Source organism: Rattus norvegicus, chromosome 2 (genome assembly GCF_036323735.1).
Source record: "Rattus norvegicus strain BN/NHsdMcwi chromosome 2, GRCr8, whole genome shotgun sequence".
Classification (NCBI taxonomy): Eukaryota; Metazoa; Chordata; class Mammalia; order Rodentia; family Muridae; genus Rattus; species Rattus norvegicus.
Window position 1 is genome coordinate 155,052,401 of NC_086020.1, and position 19,146 is coordinate 155,071,546.

A 19,146-nucleotide genomic window follows, 5' to 3' on the forward strand; every position below is an offset into this window, starting at 1 on the left:
GGAATATTCTGGAATTTGTTTAGAGTAATCATCTTTCAACTTACAGAGCAATGCCACCAAATGTACATACCTTCCTCTGATGAAGCTTTGGGTGAATTTGGATAAAATGAACATCTTTCGCAAAGTTTACTTAAACCTTGACAATTACCTTTTACTTTGGCTGGGGCATGTGGAATGTGAAAAGTTAGTGTTCAGTTAGGACAGGATAGCAGGGATGAAGCAGGATCTCTAGGAGAGACAGCAGGGATGGAGCAGGACCTCCATCTGCATGAGACAGCAGGGATAATGCTGGACCATCCATCCATACAGGGTAGCAGGGATGGAGGACCATTCACACAAGACTTATAAGATGCCACTTCTTCAGCTCTGACTGCAGACTTAAATTGTGGGTGGCTAGAGCTAAGAACTGTGAAGTTCAAGGGATGGTACAGAGAAGGGTAAAGAAAGAAGCTGTGAAGCTGCTTTTGGATTTGAATTTGAACTTAACAATGATGCATGAGTGCCCTGGCCCTCTCTGCTGCCCCTAGTGTCCACTCTGTGTATTGCCTGATTCTAGCAGGCATCTGAGTGAATGGGTGAGCATATGGATGAAGCCTTAGCAGTTTCTAGACTCAGACAGTTTCATACAGTTTCCATTTCACAAGAATGCTATTGGGCCAGAGAGTTGCATGGACCGCCTTGTCCACGAATGCGGAAATGTTCAGAGTCAGGGCTAATGCTCTTGGAAAAGCGCCTTCCTGCTCCACAAGCTGTGTCCCTGTGTATGGCATTGGCAGTGGCACCAACCAAGTCATATCACGAGGTGACCAGAACAGAATTCTCACATCTCCAAGCCTCCCACAAAGATGCCCTTTGGCAAGCACAAGACAAAAACACAAGACATAGGGCCTCCAAGGCAGCTTTTCACTAACTGGGGTCAAATGATACAAGTTCTGAGCCTATCGCTAGGAGGCTACTGTGAGGCCTTGGAGTGAGTGCACCTGTAACTGTCCCTGGATCGTCCTTAATAATCGTCTGAGTTATACTTTCAGCAAAGCTCAAAAACATTAGCCCAGGTTGTTTAAGAATGTGGAAGATGACAGAAAACTCCCACAAGAGGAAAGTTTGAGCAGTTGACATAGTTGTTTCAATCTAAGGTATGACCTTATTAGAAGTTTAGCACGCTCCCTTTCTTGTTCTTGTCAAAGGAGAGCAAGACGGAAGCATAATGGAATCCCAGTGTGGCCTCTGGATACTGCCGTTCATATTGTGCACTGCACGTTCCTGGAGGGCACAGCTCACATTGCTCTCTGTAGGCATAGTGTCAAAGGGTCCCACCCATAGGATCTACTGTACAGGTGTGGGCCTGATGGACATCGCTATGTGACCTTTCTCTGATAAAAAACACTATCTTTGCTGCCCTTAGCCTTTTGGATCTCTAATGCCTACAAACCATGCAGGGTTATCTTCATCATGAACGTACATTGTCCCCCATTCCTGTAAATATCAAAGCCGTTAGTCTCGGGGTCCTGGGGTCAGGTTTGGAAAACCCATGACTGGGTCTATTTTGTAAGCATTATTTGGGCTGGCTGCAGTCCTTGGAGAATGTATACTGTACAATCGCATCATCTGATGGAAAAATCAAAACCTCTAAGATGTTTTCCTATTTCCTTTATTTACTCTAATTATTGGTGTGAGGTGAGTGGGAGAGTGCGATGATATATGTGTGGAAGTCAGAGGACAACTTTGTGGAGTTGGTTCTCTCCTTCCACCTCTATGGGAGCCAACACAGGCTGCCCGGCTTACACAGCAAATCCCTATACCTGATGAGCCATCTCTTGCTGGCCCAAGAGACAACTTTTAAATAGACATTTCTATTAAAATATAGCACTATCAATGGTGGAGAGAAAATATAGTCTTAGATATACTAATGATCCATCTCTATAATGTATACATGGAAAAGTTACAGAGTGAAAACTGACTCAGTGGTGGTTCCATGTACACAAGAGAACCTGCTAGCAGGTATACCTGTTAATGTATGTGTACACCGGTTAGCAGACATATATATTAATGCAGGAAATGAACTTGGTATCTTTTAAAAAACTTTATTGATTCTTTGTGAATTTCACATATTGTACCCCAATCCCACTCATCTCCCTGTTCCCTTCAAATCATCCTTTGCTCTTGCAATCCCCCCAACAAGGAAAATAAAATAGAATAAAAAAAAAATTCTTGTTGTAGAAGCCGTGGTGTGTCACACTGTATACCCTTTTGTCCACACATCTTTACTTGCAAATGTTCATTGCAATGAGTCACTGGCTTGTTTGGAGGCCTCTGACTTCTGCTATATCATCAATACTGCATTTTCACTGGGGCTCCTCTTAGATAACCTGTCGTTGCCCAGTGTCATGGAGATCCTGCAGCTTTGGATCTTCACAACTGACCCTTTTGGTGCTCCAGCAGATCATACGTGGGGGTAGATGTTGGGGTAGGTCAACTCAGAGCCCTGGATCTGAGCTGGGAGGTAGCTGAGTTGGTCAACTTGACCGCTGTACAGGGGCTGATTCACCTAATGCTGCAGCCAGCAAGGACCCAGTCAGCAATCTGCTCTCTGTGTTCTCATGGCCAGCTCACCTGTGCTGCATGGGTGAGGTGCAAGGCCCACTCTCCTGGGGGCCAGCTCTCCTGCTGCTGTCATGACTTTAGGGCCAGCTCTCCAGCCTACTGCCTGTCACAATGAGAGGCAAAGGGGTAGGGCTGGGGCAGAAACATGGCTTCTTTTGATAAGGGAAGTGATTGAAAGACTGAGAGACATTTCTGCATCCCACTTCCAATTTTTTCTAGGATGAAATCCATAGGGTCTCTAGACTGGAAGAAGCTGGTTTTCTTCCAGACATTTAACCAACCCCTGCTACTTGCCAAATGCCTTCGACAGACAGTCCACCCCCTTTCATCGGCACACTGTGGTCATAAAGTTGTTTAGAGACTGAGCTGGAAACAAGGCCCAGATGTTCTACATCTAGGACACTTCGTCCTACAGAGCTGTTCAATGTCCCCAGAGCTACACACAGGTGATGAAGCAGCAGAACATCTGTGTCCAGTGTGTGACTTGCATGGACTTCACACCATAAAGATGGAATAAACCGCGGGCGCCAGCCAACTCCCTGTCAGTACACCAGTCACAAAGTAAAGGAAGTTCAGTGTAAGGGCTAATTAGTTCAGACCTAGCTTAGAGAATCTTTGGCAAATAATCCTTCCCCAGTCACACCCATTAAAACACATGGATTTCAAGCAGGTGCTTTCTCAGACACTGCCTTCACAAATCAAAATCCCGGAGACAGCACTAGCCCTGAGGGACATGGCCATCTCAGCCACTGTTTTATTGTGGATCCAGTTTCCTCCCTGAGACAAATAAATACCCAAGCCGACCTTAAAGGGATTTTGCCTGGGGCGGGGGGGGGAGGGGGACTTGACACATTAGCCTTAGCGGCAGCAACATATTTGCTTTCCTGAAATGTCTATACTTTTCCTTTAAAACGTGTTTGTTTGTTTTTCAAGGCAGGGTTTCTCTGTGTAGCTCTGGCTGTCCTGGAACTTGCTCCATAGACCAGGATGGCCCCAAACTCAGAGATCTGCCTGCTGGGATCACTACCTGGCAGCATTTAAGGAAAAAAAAGATTACTTTATTATGTATACAAGTGCTCTATTTGCATGCATGCCTTCATGACAGAAGAGGGCATCAGACCCCGTTATAAATGACCCTGAGCTACTATGTGGGTGCTGGAAATTGAACTCAGGACCTCCAGAAGAACACCCAGAGCTCTTAACCACTGAGCCATTTTTCCAGCCCCACCCATCAACATTTTTTTTATTTGTTTATTTGTATAAATGTTTTGCCTGCACATATAAATGTGTACCTCAGACATAACATGCTCTTGAAGGCCAGAAGTGGGTGTCTGGAGTTTAAGATACTGTGAGCAACCATGTGGATGCTGAAAAGGAAACACATCTCTCCAGCCCCCCTATACTCTTCCTTTTACAACTAAGAGGCCAAGCACAGACATAAATACTGTTCACACAGGGATTCCAAGTAGGAGACAGAGCTAGCCTGAGGATTCTGCAAGGAGACCCTTTCTGACATCCCCCCCCCCCCCCCCCCGAGTAAGTTGACTCACATGGGGCCAAGATCTACTGACCTTGTAGATGAGAGAATTAGAATAGAAATTCTAAACCCAAACTACCCAGTGTCAAGTCCTGGCTCAGCGCCTACTTTACAAGTTTGTGACATTGGGCAAATTACTTAATATCGCCATCCTTGACCTCTTCCCGTGCAAATGGGTAGGAAATAGTTTCCTCACAGAAATCTTGAGGACCAAATGAAAGTTAGAACGTATTAATAACTGAGACAAAGGTCTGTCAAGCCTTTACTCCTTTCATAGCCTCACTGTTCAGAGTATTTTCTTTCCCACCCCAGAATCCCACTCCACTCAAGGATTTTCAAATCACCATAGTAAGGTATAAAGATACAGCTACACTTTGTTTCACATGAGTTAGAACAAAGATTTTTGAGACTGGAACCCAGATGGTTGAGGCCAAGGATAAGCCTGAAGGCCTGAAACTCAGGCTTCCTCCTTTGGATTGTCTGAGCCTGTATCACTGTCTGGTTTCAGGCTGTTTGGGGGATCGAACTCAGGGCCTCTGGTATGCTAGATCATCCTTCTAACCACTGAACTAAACCTCTAGCACCCTAGAATAGGATACTCACAAAATAAGGGTTTCACGAAACGTATTTGTTTTTATATAGATGTGTTACCGGAGTTCTAATACAAAATGTAATTCTTGCTATGAGGCTACTAGGGAGGCTGATTAAACAGCAGCACTGATAGTATATCTCACAGTACAGTGGATGCCATGGGATCAAAGGACTGTCCTCTGACCCAGGGGAGCAGGAAGCACCCAAACCTTCCAGGAGGAAGTGATTTGTTGGCTGAGATTTACAATAAAGAATGAAAAAGTTGTTCAGAGAAGTTGGAGGTAGTGATGGAACCCTTGTGGAGTTCGGGTGGTCAGGGAGAGAGAGCTGCATTCCTAGGGAGGCTAGGCTTGGCTGTCTGCAATGGTCAGGACCCTTCAGAGTGTAGTACTTGGTGTGAGGGCAGTTGGTGCTCAAAAGGGACTCTTAATCTAGGCAGAAATGACAACACTGGATTGACAGGGAAGGTTCTTGAAATAGGCCTCTCCTCTTGCCCTACATTTCTGATGTCTGATTCACAGCGGTTTTGGGGCATAGATCTAAGGAAGAAAGCAGCAAATTAACTGGAGAGAAGCTTCCCTAAAGAGGAAGAAGTCTGGACTTTTGGATCATTTTGCAAATCATTTTCAGCATCCTGCTGGCCCTAGCCGCTCACTACTGCAGCCCTGAAGTTGGTAGGTCTTCCTGTTCCGAAGTGGGAGTGTTCTTGGCAGGGGACTGGAGGGAAGCATGGAAACAGAATGGTAACCAGGCTGGCCAAACACTTACCATGGTTCGTGGAGGAAAATGAGACTTGGCACTTCCCATCGGATCCAGATCGTCTGGTCAGGAAACAATGTGAAAGTACAGATAATGCCGAGATGTTTGTAGTTGGTTTTGAAACGCCATGCATTCCTGGCAGTGCACTTACCTTGCCAACTGTTTCGTTTAGGCTTCGTCTTACATTTCCTGATCACCAAGCAGCTGAGGCGTTAGTGTGCCAGCTGTGCGGGTGGGTGGCTCGGGAGGTCCTGGTGCTTAAAAACTGGGCCGTCACTATGGTGTTCCTGTCACCCGAGCTGATCCATATTTGTTTACCTGCATCTGCCACAGAGTATGTAGCTCTGTGTATGCTTGTGTACTGTATGCACGTGTGTATACATACGCATGTAGGTATACCTGCCCGTGCAGAAACGTGGGAGGCCAGATTCGCCTTCAGCTTATGTTGAGATCTTTTTCTTGAGATAGGGTCTCTCTCTCTCTCTGAACCTAGAGCTTGCAACTTGGGGTAGCCTGATTCCCTCTATCTGGGATCCTCCCGTCTCTGCGGCCATTTCTAGCATGTTGGGGTTACAGGTAGCACCCAGATCCTGGCTTCTACAGAAGACACTTTACTCACTAAGCCACTTCTCCAGCCCTTTAGGTAGACTTGTCATTGTCCCATGGTGATCTTCTGAGCAATATTTCCCATCTAAGACACAGAACACAGGGCCACCTCCATACCTCTCAGTGGCAGCCAGTACTCGACTGCAACCTCACATCAAAACATATTTGAGGCACCAAGCAGGTTGTTTACAGATGTTCATATGAATTGTATTTTAAGTCCTAACCAGTCCCTTTCGACTCTAGCGCTGGACAGACCAGAGGCCTCTTTTCCTGTTATTCACAGGATTGCTGCTTCCAGACAAGTTAAAAAGGTGTGATAACCTTTCCTGGCCAGGAACTTACCAAAGAGGAAATCACTGAGACAAAGTGTTTCTGCACCAAGTCCCCTACAAGAGCCCTGCTGGCCGGGTGGCAGCCACTCCCTACCCAGGAATCCCAAGCATGCCTCTGCTCCTCCATTTGGAGGGTGCCAAGCAAGGGCTGGGGTTTGATCCAGACTAGCCCTGCTGGAATAAATTAGTTACAGGCCTAAATCTGGTAGTCCAAGGAAACTCTCCATTTCATTGTGGAGTTTAGCACTCTTCCGTTCTCACCGCAGAGGAGGCATTTCATTTCCTAGCTAACTTCTTACAGGGCAAGACTGTTCAGAGGAAATGTTTAGTCCTTAAAAGGTATTCTGTAGTCCATCCACATTATCCAAGGGAATAGTTTCACTTCATTGAAACTTCTTCCTAAAAAAGGATCGGCAAGTTCTGGTAGCCCGTGTATGGTCTTGGGAGTTTTCCCACAGATTTTTTTTTAATTGAATTCCCTGGAAGAAAATAATCAAGTAAGCAAAGCCAGCCAAGGTACTAGGGGCAGCACCGCTCAGGACCGCCTTTCTCTCTCCTTTACAAACTCCTGGGTCCGTTCGGTAGGAAGGGATGTCTGGCCCCACCTTCAGGATAGATCTCCACCCCACTTCCTGACCTCCACGTTAGATAACAGTCCCTGCTCACACTCCCTCTCCTAGCCATACACACACCTCGCTGAGGTCATCCTCAATGCCGCTGGGAAGGGGAAGGAAACGTGAGCAAAAGCAACAGGTTCCACCCACTGCCTGAACTTGCAAGAGGATACCAGGGCGCGGTGAAGGGAGAGGAAGCGGCAAGGGAGAAGGTGGAAAGGAAATGACAGGGCCTGACCACTGGTCACTTGAGCTCCTACTCGGCCTGTCTATCTGTTTTTGAGGATGTCAGGAGCTCCTTCTCAGGGTCACTTGGCAACTTCCGCGTGGACTGGGAGGTATCAGGTCCGCGCGGCCCTCCGGGAGGCTTCGCTTGGGTAAAGGGCCCAGCCAAGAGGCCTTGAGGTGCGTTCAGCATACAGCCCCCTCCCTAGGGCGCGGCCCTCACCGCGGTGCGGTCTGCAAGCCTAGCGCCGGTACCTCCACCCTCCACCCCCGCCTTTCTCCGCTCTCCCAGCCCGCCTCTAGCTCCAGCCTCCGGCGGGGAAAACCGGGCGAGTGGACTGCGCCGCACCCCGCAGCCTCTGGGCATGCTCCGTGGCGGGACCCGGTCTACGGCCGCCACCGGGAGGGCGCGTCTTCTCTTCCCCAGGGCGGCGGCGCCTGCAGCGACTGTCGCTGAGCCTGGGCCCCCCACACCTTTGGCGGAAGCAAGCGCTGAAGGGTGCCATCCTGCTGGGGCGTGGGCCGACAGCGCCCCCGTGCCCATCTTTCCCGAGAGGGGTTGGCCGAGGAGGCGCGCAGGCGGGATGTGCCCTGCGACTACTGCAGTTCCTTAGAAAGTAAAGCTGAGCTCGCCCGGCGCGGGTCTCCCAGCGGCCGCCGGGAGGGGGCGGGGCGGGGCGGGGCGGGGCCAGATTGGGGGTGGTCCCAGTGCCCCCGCGAGGTGCGAAATCAGATTCTACCTCCTTCTTGGGCCCCGCCCCCAGGGAATCAGAATTCAGTGGGAAAGTGTTTGGGAGAATCCTTGGGGTGGAGTGCCAGGGCGCGCCTGGTGTAAAATGGTTAACACAAAGTCCGCGCGCGCCCCTGGGCTATGAGGGTGAAAAGTGCGCGCCCGTGGCTGCGCACCCCTTTGCTAATTTGCGGGTTAGTTAACCAGAGGAAGTCAACTTGAGCGGGGAGGGGTGGAGGCAGCGCAGGCTGGTGCTGGCTCCAGCCCCAAGGCCTCTCAGGGCAATCGCACCTCACGGCTGGCCGGCGCCGCGCGCGGGGAGGTCGGGGCGGGCAGCGGGCGGCCGGAGCAGCGGGCTTAACCCGGCCACTCACTCTTTCTGCCTCCTCTCCCCCACAGGATTACCGAGAGGATGGGATGGATCTAGGCAGTGACGCCGGCAGCAGCAGCAGCAGCAGCCGCGCCAGCTCACAGTCCAACTCCACCAAAGTGACCCCTTGCTCCGAGTGCAAATCCTCATCGTCGCCGGGGGGCAGCCTGGACTTGGTGTCTGCTCTGGAAGACTATGAAGAGCCCTTCCCGGTCTACCAGAAGAAGGTGATTGATGAGTGGGCTCCGGAGGAGGACGGGGAGGAGGAGGAAGAGGAGGACGATCGAGGGTATCGGGATGACCGCTGCCCGGCCCGGGAGCCGGGGGACGTAAGCGCCAGGATCGGCGGCAGCGGCAGCGGGAACAGGAGCGCCGCCACCACCATGCCTTCCCCGATGCCTAACGGCAACCTCCACCCGCACGACCCCCAAGACCTCAGGCACAATGGCAACCTGGTGATAGCCGGCCGGCCGAACGCCTCCCGGGTTCCCCGGCGACCCATCCAGAAGACCCAGCCTCCAGGAAACCGGCGCGGAGGCCGGAACCGGGCATCTGGGGGGCTCTGCCTTCAGCCTCCGGACGGCGGGATGCGCGTCCCGGAAGAACCCCCTGCGCCCCCAATGGACTGGGAGGCGTTGGAAAAGCATCTGGCTGGGCTGCAGTTCCGGGAGCAGGAGGTGCGAAATCAGGGTCAGGCGAGGACCAACTCCACCTCTGTAAGTTGGCCCGTGTGCGTGCCCACGCGCGCACACCCGCGTACACACCTCGCGCGCAGCCCACACGCCCCTTCTCCGCGCTCTCGCCGGTGGTGGCCCATTCATCCTTTCCCGAGGGTGGGGGCTGGGCCGGAGAGCCTGCCTCCTGTTCCCCTGGGGTACGTTTGCTCTGTCTGTGAGCTGTCTGGGTTTACAGGATGGGCGGAGAGAAGGGAGGGGCAGCCAGAGGGCAGCAGAAAGTCGGGCTAAGGAACCCGCGACTCATTTTGATGGAATTACTTATGGAGACTAGGTTGTGAGTCACTTGCCTGAAAATAAATCTAGGGAGATTTCCTGAGCGAAGTCAGTGCCTGCCGGGGCTATTTCACACTATAATAGTTGTGGCTTTGTCCATCCTGGTGGGTCTTCCAGCGTCGCCCCTCACATCTCTCCCCGAGCCAGGCAGTTCCTGTGCACATGCACGTAGTCGCCTGTCCACACCTCAGATCTGGCAAACGGGTGTGTTCGTTCCATCCCGGCTCCTGGATTTGGATGGATTAAAGACCCTCCTCTGACTTTTCTTCCATGAAACCTGAGCGATTGCTGACCTGGAGGAACTGGCTGAATTGAACTGCCTGGATGAGGGAGGGGGTTGCTGCCTCTGCCTGACTCACTCCCTGTCGGCGAATCCCTTCTTGTTTTGATAAAAGAACCACTTATAGTTCCTTACCGGAGGCTACTGCCTCAATTCTGGAAAAGCCAGACAGGGAGGGGTGCTGGCGTGGAGCGGAAGGAGGGAGAGAAGGAGGGCTGCATCTATAATAAGCTCAGGCAGGTTTCTACTTGTCTCAACATTTTTTCTTTCTTTCTTTCTTTTTCTTTTTCTTTTTTCTTTTTTTTTTTTTGCTCCTGAGAGGAGAGCAGATAAATGACTTTAAAAGAAAAGCATCATGAATGTAGCTCTCCCTTTTATCACTGTTTGAGATAAAGCAACAGTTGTAATTTGAAATCATTAGCGATATCCCTAAATAGGGCCGAAGGGCACAGTTTAAATGAGCTGCTCTCTGTGTGTGACAGCTGTGTGGCCGTGTAGGAAAATGCTTTGCCTCGTAGGTGTAATTTGGCTACTCTGAGTCTCCCCGGCTCCTGGAAATTGGGTGCATGCACTTCTGACTTCAGGGGTCAGAGCGGTAACAGGGTTTCACAGAAATTGGCACGGTGTCTGTCAGCACCATTGGTTGACAGAACCCACTGGTTAGAGATTCCCTATTAAATTAACACACCCGTGTTAATCCTGGCTGTTTATAAGTTTACCGTGTCACTAGCAGATGTGGAATCTTTCCATTACAGCCAGTGCAGTTCCTTGTAGCCTGCAGTAGGAAGCACCCATTACCCATTAGACTCCCAGGATTGGAGCAGTGATTGAAGATAAGCTGTAACTGGGCTAAGAGTCTGGTGAGGTGTGATAGGGTGGACTGTCTGCCCTCTGGGAACTTGACATTAAAAGGCTTGCCGGACGGACGAACTCTTCACAACCCAGTGCTCACACGTGTTATTTCGGGCAGTCTTTAAAACCTAAGGTACTCTTTCCTGCCTTCCTTCAGCAACGATTTGGAGTTCCTCCTTGTTCCCAGATTCCCCAGGCTCCCAGCTCTTCTAAAAATGTGTGCTCTTGCTATTTTTAGAAGTCATTGCACTTTTTTTATTTTTAAAGAAGTTTAACACACGCGCACACACACACACACACACACACACACACACACACGTATGTTGCGATACGGGATACACATGTGCCATGGTTCACATGCAGAGGTCAGAGAAAAAGCTTTAGGAGTCTCTTCACCTGGACCCTGGATTAAGCACTGGTCATGAGGTTTGGTGGTGCTCTAATGTGTTCAGCAAATTTTGGTTTGTGTTTGAATAAAGTTATCACTGCATGTTTGCCCAGGATGGTGTTTCCAAACTAAGATATTCATGAAATCACCCAAATACTTAAAAACATCATAGTGCATGCATACACAGTCACAGAAAGCCTGTGAGTTCCATGACTCTCAGTTTTGTGTATGAATTGTATGATCATCTAAGGTTCCTTACTTTGGGTTCCTGTTATAAAAGTTTTGAAGACAGCATTTAAATTCTGTTTATCATTGCCTGGAGCAAGCAACTGTGTGGTCAGGAGCTGGAGAATAGCAAATAACTGGTGTAGAAGGCCCACCTTTGAAGGAGGCAGTCTAGTCTACTGGTGCTGTGCTACTTTTTAGAATGGTGGATGTCAGCACATTACAGGGCTGGGTGCATCCCTGAGCAGGAGGCTGTGAAGTTCAAAAGAGAGGCTGGGTTCTCTACCACATAATCCAAGAGCTGCCTCAAGGATTTGTCCTTGCAGTTCTGTCTTCATTTGCTCTGTTGGTTTGGTTCCTGACTATTCCAGACTCTGTTCAGCTCTCACCAGCTCTGAGAGGTTGGTTATTCCTGCCTACCCTTCCTAAAGCAGAGTAAGAGCCACCCTCCCCTACCCCCATCCTGGCTCGGTTTTCTTAGCACTAGCATAGTCTTGTTTGTAAGTCCCCGCTATTTTGGGTCTCTCAGAGATCTCGGTGAGCTTGTGGTGCAAGCCTTTAATCCCAACACTCTGGGGGCGGAGGCAGGTGGATCTCTGTGAGTTCGAAGCTAGCCTGGTCTATAGAGCAAGTTCCAGCCAGGACAGCCAAAGCTACACAGAGAAACCCTGTTTGGATAACCAGAAAAGGGAGGGGGGCATCTAAGTGAAAGTTCAGGGATCTTAAACTCTGTTTGGTTTGGGTTGGGAAGTGTTTAAGATAATCCTTTTAGGTTTATTTATTGTATTTTATGTGTATTACTGTTTTGCCTGTGATGTATCTATCTGTACTATGAGCATGCCTGGTGCCTGCAGAGGTTAGGAGAGGGCGTGGGATCTCCTTGAACAGGAATTATGGATGGTCGTAAGCTACTGCATTACTTACTTTTCTGAATGGTGTGATAAGCACTGTGGCTGAGGCGACTTCTAGAAGAGTTTATTTTGGGCTTATGGTTCCAGAAGGTTCGAGTCCATAGTGGCAGATCCCTAGCTGTAAGCAGGAGGCAGAGAGAACTAAATTGAAATAGCAGTAGTCTTTTTGAAATCTCAGGGTCCTCCCCCAGTGATAGATGTATTCCACCAAGGCCATACCCCCATCCCCTCCAAATAGTTGGCAACTGGGACCCAGTTATTTTTACGCCCAAGGCGTATGGGGGACATCTCATTCAAATGTTATTATATAGGTGCTGGGAACTGAACCTAGATCCTCTGGATTTTGAGAGGCTCTTGCGTAACCCAGCCTGGCTACACGAGGTTCTCTACATAGCAGAAGCTGGCTTTGAACTCACGTTCCTCCTTTATCTGCTTTCCAAGTGCTGTGATTACCGGTGTGTACCGGCTGTGCCAGGGCGCCTGGGACAGGGCCTGAGATGTTTGAGGGTCTCATCTCTCCAGTGAAGGAAGAAGCATTTATAGCATCCCCGTATCCCAGACCTTATCTAAAGTCTTCACCTTACAATTGAGAACAGAGGGCCTGAGATGCTGTGTGATTTGTCTGAGGTACGCATGAGAAGCCACATGAAAGGGTTTTGATTTTGTGTGAAAGGGTATATTTTTATTTTTTCCTTCCCACATAGGAGCGATTTCCCTCTCTCTTTTCATACTTAAAATGCTTTGAGACAGGAAGGATGGAGTGCCTCCCTCCCTGAAATAAGTTAAAAGACTTTTTGTTTTGTCTTTTTTTTTTTTTTGAGACAGGGTTTCTCTGTGTAACAGTCTCTGTAGACCAGGCTGGCCTTGAACTCACAGAGATCCAACTGCCTTTGCCTCTTAACCCTATCCCTGAGCGCCGGGATTAAAGACATGTGCCATCATGACCATTGTTAAAAGACTTCAGGACAAGACCTCTCTTGTACTTCCTCAACGGTGAGGACAGAAGTAATCTGAGGAACCATAAATCCTGCTGCTTCAGAGTCTCTCCTCACAGCATGGTTGCGTTAGGCTTGCAGACACTCTTGGGCTCCTGCAGAGCGACATAGTATTGGGTTCCAGGGTCCTCTCTCCCAGCCCTATGATTCCCCTGTTTCTTAGCATCAGCACCAAAGAAAGACTGGCACCTCAGAATCGGCTTGACTTTTAGGCTTCCCTGATCCTGGCAAGAGCTAGGGCCAAGTTTAAAACATACCTTATTCATGCAGAGCTTAAAACCCCAAGCTGACCTTTGTGTGTGAAGTCCAGGGAGTTCATCCTTCCTCTGGTGGTGGTAGGGAGGGGTGAGCTAGGCTGCTGGAGAGATTCTGGGGTCATAACCAGGAAGTCTCTGGGGCACCCAGATGGATGCGCACTAGTGGCTGACTCCTGCCAACTTCTGGTGGTCAAACCCCTACAGCAAGTTTAAACTATTCTGCATCTCTACCTTCAGAGGCTCACCTTGGGCTTGTCATACATGACGAGGCCCCTGGGAGGGCTGCCCAAGCGGGATTGGGCCTGCCCATGTTGTCTTGCCAGGGTTTGTCTTCCCTTTTGGGCGAGCTAGTTCTTGATGAATGTTAGGGTCAGACACAGACTAGATAGCTCTGGACATTGGTGATTTTGATGCTAGATGAGAGACTTGATCCCAGGAGCTCATCTTAAATCCTTATCTCTCAGCCTGTTTTTACTCAGGAGAACTGATGCAAATAGTCCTTAGGAAAATGGAATGTCTCTCCTCTTTCTTGACGGCCTCTTCCTGCGTCTGTTGCTAGCTTTTTAGTTTAATACTCACCTTTTTCTTTCTTCCTGTGTGTGTGTGTGTGTGTGTGTGTGTGTGTGTGTGTGTGTGTGTGTGTGTGTTGTTTGGAGACAGGGTTTCCCTGTATAGTCCTGGCTGTCCTGGAATTCACTCTGTAGACCGTGCTGGCCTTGAGCTCAGGGATCCACCTGCCTCTGCCTCCCAAGCGCTGGATTCAAAGCATGCGCCACCACTGCCAGGCACCACTCATTTTCTTACCTGGCACTCCCTGGGCCCTTCCGGCAGGTGGGGCCCAGGGCCCCAGTGTGTCTTTTCCCTTCCCCCATGATTTTGTTATGAGGGTTTCCCTCCTTCCGTGTGTAATCTTTCATGTTTAACTGTTTCTGCAAGCTCTGCTCTTTTTAACACTCCCCCTGCCCCACTCCATCTCTAAAAGCAGATTTGTTAAGCTGGGGATTTGGCTCACTGGGTAAAAGCCAGATATGGTAGTCCATGCATGTAATCTCAGTGCTCCCACAGTGAGATGGGAAGTGGAAACAAGAGAATTGCTGGAAGCAGGTGGGCCAACCAGCAGGGAATACACAGTAGTGAACAAGGGAAAGTCTGCCTCACACAAGGTAGGAAGGGAAGATGGATAGCTGAGTGGTCCACACCAACACACGTGCCCACATACACACACACACACACACACACATACACACACACACACACACACACACACACTCCTCGCCCCATATTTAAGGCAGTCTAGCTAATGTAGAATATAAATTGCATAATTGATAATGTACATTCGATGTTTTCTATAATATTTTTATGGCTTTGACACAGCAGTGAAACCACAAAATCAAAGTGTCAGATCCATCACCCCAAAGTATTTGTGTCCCTTCACATTTCCTGTCTTCTTCCCAGTAGTGGCTGACCTGATTTCTGTACTCTGAATTGATTTACATTTTCGGATCTCTGTGTTCCTTAGTCATCTGGTGATGGGCACTTGGATTAGTTCTAGTTTTTTGCTATTATAAGTGAAATTGCTGTGGCCAGTCACACATAAATCTTTATATGACCCCTCATCCCATTTCCTTTAGATACATGTGAGAGTGGAACTGGGTCCTATAGTTGGCATATGTTCAACTTCCTGAGAAGCTGCCTTCTCTTTCCAAGAAGCACCATTTTAGACGGCCACTGTCTTGACCCTTTTCTTTTTATTTACAATTTATTTGTTGATATTTGTTGATTTATTCTGTGTGTGTTGTGTGCATGTGTTGTGTGTGTGTGTCTGTATGTCTGTGGGTATGTGTCAATGACTGTGTACACATACACATATCTGGGTGTATATGTACCATCATATGGGCTCCAGAGGTCAAACTCAGGTCATCAGGCTTGGTGGCAAGAGCCCTTACCTGCAGAGCCATCTCCTGGGCACTGTGGTCATTGTCATGGCTCTTACACCACTGACCAGAACTTCGGTTCCCCCTCCTAGCAGCTAGTCTATATCATTTGGACTTTTGGGCTGTCCAGGACATTTCTATCCAGGTTACTGGGAAAGCTGTAACATCTAACCAAACTCATTCTGCCATTGTTCTGAACAAGAAAGGCCTCATCTTTTTAAAAATTAGGTAAGAGTTCTAGTTTTAGACCCCACCCTTTTAAAGTGCAGTTTTATTATACTGCCATAACTGTTTTTATATCGTGCCCTTGACAGGTATATTTACCTCATTTAATGAGAAGTTAAGAATTATTTTAATTGATATGTTAATTGAAAGTAAACTCTTCTAATAAGGTTATTTCTAAAGTACTTAAAAATAATTTGTCTTTTTATTTGTTTATACTATTAGCTAGTAGCAAACTTTAAATTGCCTACATTTCTCCCTAGAAAAGTGCTAATTACCAGTAATAGTCAATGTATTGTTCTGTAAGAATTACAGCCCAGTTATTCTGCACAATACTACAGAAGTAACTAAATGGCTGAGGGGTTTTCCCTTAGTTACTTGGGGGCTATGGTTGAATTACACAAATTCCTGTTTTAAAGACTAAAATAAAATCCCTTACTAGTCCTACAAAATATAGGAAGGTTTAGCTGTAAAGTTAGCTGATTAGGCAGTCAGGACCCTAACACTGGAAACTTACGGTGTGGGATACAAGTATCATTTCTAGCAGAACACACTATGTGACAATGGTGAAGTTTTTTCTTTCTGTGATTAGAAATTATGAGAGCTAAGTATATGTATTTATTCTATGGTTCAACAATTTACCCTGCAAACCATAGTGAGACTTTCTTTTCCTACTTCGCTAATGTGTGATGACTCTTAAGAGTGCAGATGCAGGTATCTGCCAGGAAGAACTAGGATTTTAAGGAGACAGGTGGTTCAGTGGAAAGCATGTTTGCTACCAAGCCTGACGACCTGAATTTGGTCTCCTGGAAGGAGAGAAGACATGGACCCACATGATACATACAACATACACGTCATACACACACATGGACCCACACATAATAATAGTGACGAAAAAAGAATGTGTGTGTATACATATATATACATATATGTTCTGTTATATACATACAATGTGTTTTGATCATATTCACAAATGCCCCAATTTTTGCTCACTCAGTTAAGTATTATTTGGTCTGCCCATATCCTCTTGGGTGTGGGACCATCACTGGAGCGTGGTCCACTTGCCAGGGGTCTCGCTCTTAAAGAAAACTGGCCCTCCCTCCCTCAGAAGTCCTTACCTGCCCACAGTCCTCAGTTTTAGGGATGGAGCACATGAGTCCTTTCCGCTCCATGCCAGGACGTTGGCTGCTTCCCGTGGAGGAGCAACCACAGGGGCTGTGAGTACATGAGTGTAGTACACCTGTCATGTTCAGAAGACTCTGTCTATCTCTGGTCCTTCCCTACCTCTGGCCCTTAGAATCTTTCTGACCCTTCTTTCTTTGTGGTCCCTGAGCGTGGGAGGAGGTGTGATGCACAGGTCCCATTTGTGGCTAAGCACTCCACTGGCACTCTATTCTTTGACCAGTTGTGAGCTTCTATATGAACCACAGTATTAATAAAATAAGTGAGCAATTATTAAAAATTTGAGAATATATCATTAACAATGGATATCTATCTCTCTTATCTTATTTCTCTATATATCTATCTATGTGTGTATGTGTTGCATTGCAGAAGGGCCCTTTGAACTATAGTAACTGAATTAAAAGAAATCTCTACCTCCTAATAGGTTTGTCTGTAGCAACTTTAAAGCCACCACAGGAAAATGTTTCCTGAAATCCTGATGCAGACTTTTAACTCTCTTCACTAGCTGACTGAGCTCTTCACAGCTCACCCCTGGCGTCTCCCCTTCCTGGCTCTGCTCTGCTCACTGCCAGGCCTTGCCTCTGGTCTCAGGCTTTCAGTGACAACTAAGCACGGGCAGTCTTGTATCCGTGTAGTGGTTGGTTGTTATCTCCCTGTGGGCGGGTCTCTTATCTGTACAAATCGTCTCCATCTCCTCTCCCCTGTAAATACACAGCAGAGTTCACAGCATGTCTTTTTTTTTTTTTTTTTTTTTTTGGTTCTTTTTTTTCGGAGCTGGGGACCGAACCCAGGGCCTTGCGCTTCCTAGGTAGGCGCTCTACCACTGAGCTAAATCCCCAGCCCCCACAGCATGTCTTAAAGAGCAGAGCTCTGGTGCTCCTTGGCTGTCTAGTTGGTTAATTAGTGTACTTTGTACCATATTTTTGTCTCAAGTCTTTAGTTTTCTCCAAGCTGAGAGACTCGGGGAAGTTTATTAGTGCCAACAACCATAATTCCATTACTGTTCCTTAAGACCTTGCTCAAATTACATGATGTTGCACTTGTGTATTCAAATACAAGTGTGCACTCTTGGGCCTTGCCCCCTAAAGACTTCTTTTGGTTTTGCTTTCTGAAGTCTGACATTCAGTTCTAGGCAACTTAACAAGAGCTGACTCCACAGCCATGGTGCCCCAGTGGCTTTGTAATTACGGAGCCCCTCAGACAGGTGACATTCTTGACTCTTGGTTTACTGCCAGTCTGTTGTGGGACTCCACTTGTGCGATGATCCAGGGTCGACTGTAAAATTGAGCACCTCCATAGAGAAGTAAGAAGATTTTAGAGGGAGAAGCAGAGGTCGCCTCAGCAAACCTTCTCCTTTTCAAAGGTGGAAATGGACTTCCTTCACCACTGCCTTAGTCCAGGAAGGAGAGTCCAGGAGAGCTGTGTTGAATGAATAGCTGGGAGGGAGGGTGGGCGCTGGTGATAGTGGTGTGGGCTAGGATGCCCACCACAGCACTTGGGCTCTGTACCACAGAAAGGCATTACGGCATTCGGTTATTGCTCTATGGTGTAGAGGGTCCGTGACTCTGTAGAGAGACTCACAGCTAGCCCTTTGTAAAGACTCAACATCTTAGAAATGCGATGCGTATGAGTTGTCTGTTCTCTAAAACAACAGGCATCCAGGTTGACCTTTTGGGTTTTGGTCTAGTAGGTAAATAAGGCAATTCTTTGAATGAAAATAAAAAGGATCAACTTGTTCTCGGAGGCTTTATCTGTGAAAAATAGTGAGCATTGACTTGTAGTGAAACTTCAGCCAGCCTTACATTCGTCTGTTCTGGGTAGTGAGTGCTAACACACTTACTCAGGCTGCCTTTGGATTATCGGAAACCAAATTACTAGATGATAGGACACAGGAACTTGTCACATGTCATCTGGTGTATAGTAATCACTTAGAAGTAGAATTTGCTCATGCATTAACAAAAGTACCTGTGAGTTGTGAGGCCCACGGAATAGTCTAAATCGGGACACTTGGCTTAGTCAGAATATGGGTGAGAGCGAAGACCAGAAAAGAGACCATAAGGAGCGGGTGGAGTGTGAACTTTCTGTTTCCTGTATGCTTCTGGATTTTCCAGCGAATTTTAGGCTTTTAATTAGTTTGCTTTGTACCACTACAAAGAGTTTTCAGACCTATTTCTAAACTGTACACATTTTCAGGGTTTAAACAGAACCTTAAATCTCCCACTCTTTGTATCTTTAGCTTGTCTGTCCTGCTTCATTTTTATGTTTCTTTATTGCTCACCCATTTAGAATTAGCATCTAAAGACTAATGTATTCCCCTATGAAATCTCCATGTTGCTTTGTTCTCCATGATCTTCCTTCCCACCCCCTCCTGCTCAGCCCCTTCCCCTCCCCACGGCTCCTCTCTGTTTTCCTGTCCCTTCTACTTCATTACACTTCCTTTCACCCTTTTTTCCTTACACACACACACACACACACACACACACACACACACACACACACTATGAGAGAACTTGGCATTTGCC

The 19,146-nt window shown here is 47.8% G+C and overlaps 1 protein-coding gene across 5 annotated transcripts in view; it reads left to right on the forward strand.

Moving 5' to 3' along the window:
* Schip1 (schwannomin interacting protein 1) overlaps positions 1–19,146 on the forward strand; it is a 761,344-nt gene that overhangs the window by 615,184 nt on the left and 127,014 nt on the right. For 3 of the 5 annotated variants that reach the window (NM_001100666.1, XM_063281588.1, XM_063281589.1), the window contains one exon: positions 8,398–9,084. In NM_001100666.1, coding sequence (NP_001094136.1) covers positions 8,398–9,084 — 687 coding nt within the window. Of the gene's footprint in view, positions 1–7,112; positions 7,389–8,022; positions 8,193–8,397; positions 9,085–19,146 lie in introns of those variants that run through there. The other 2 variants (XM_039102019.2, XM_008761080.4) reach the window with 2 other exon arrangements.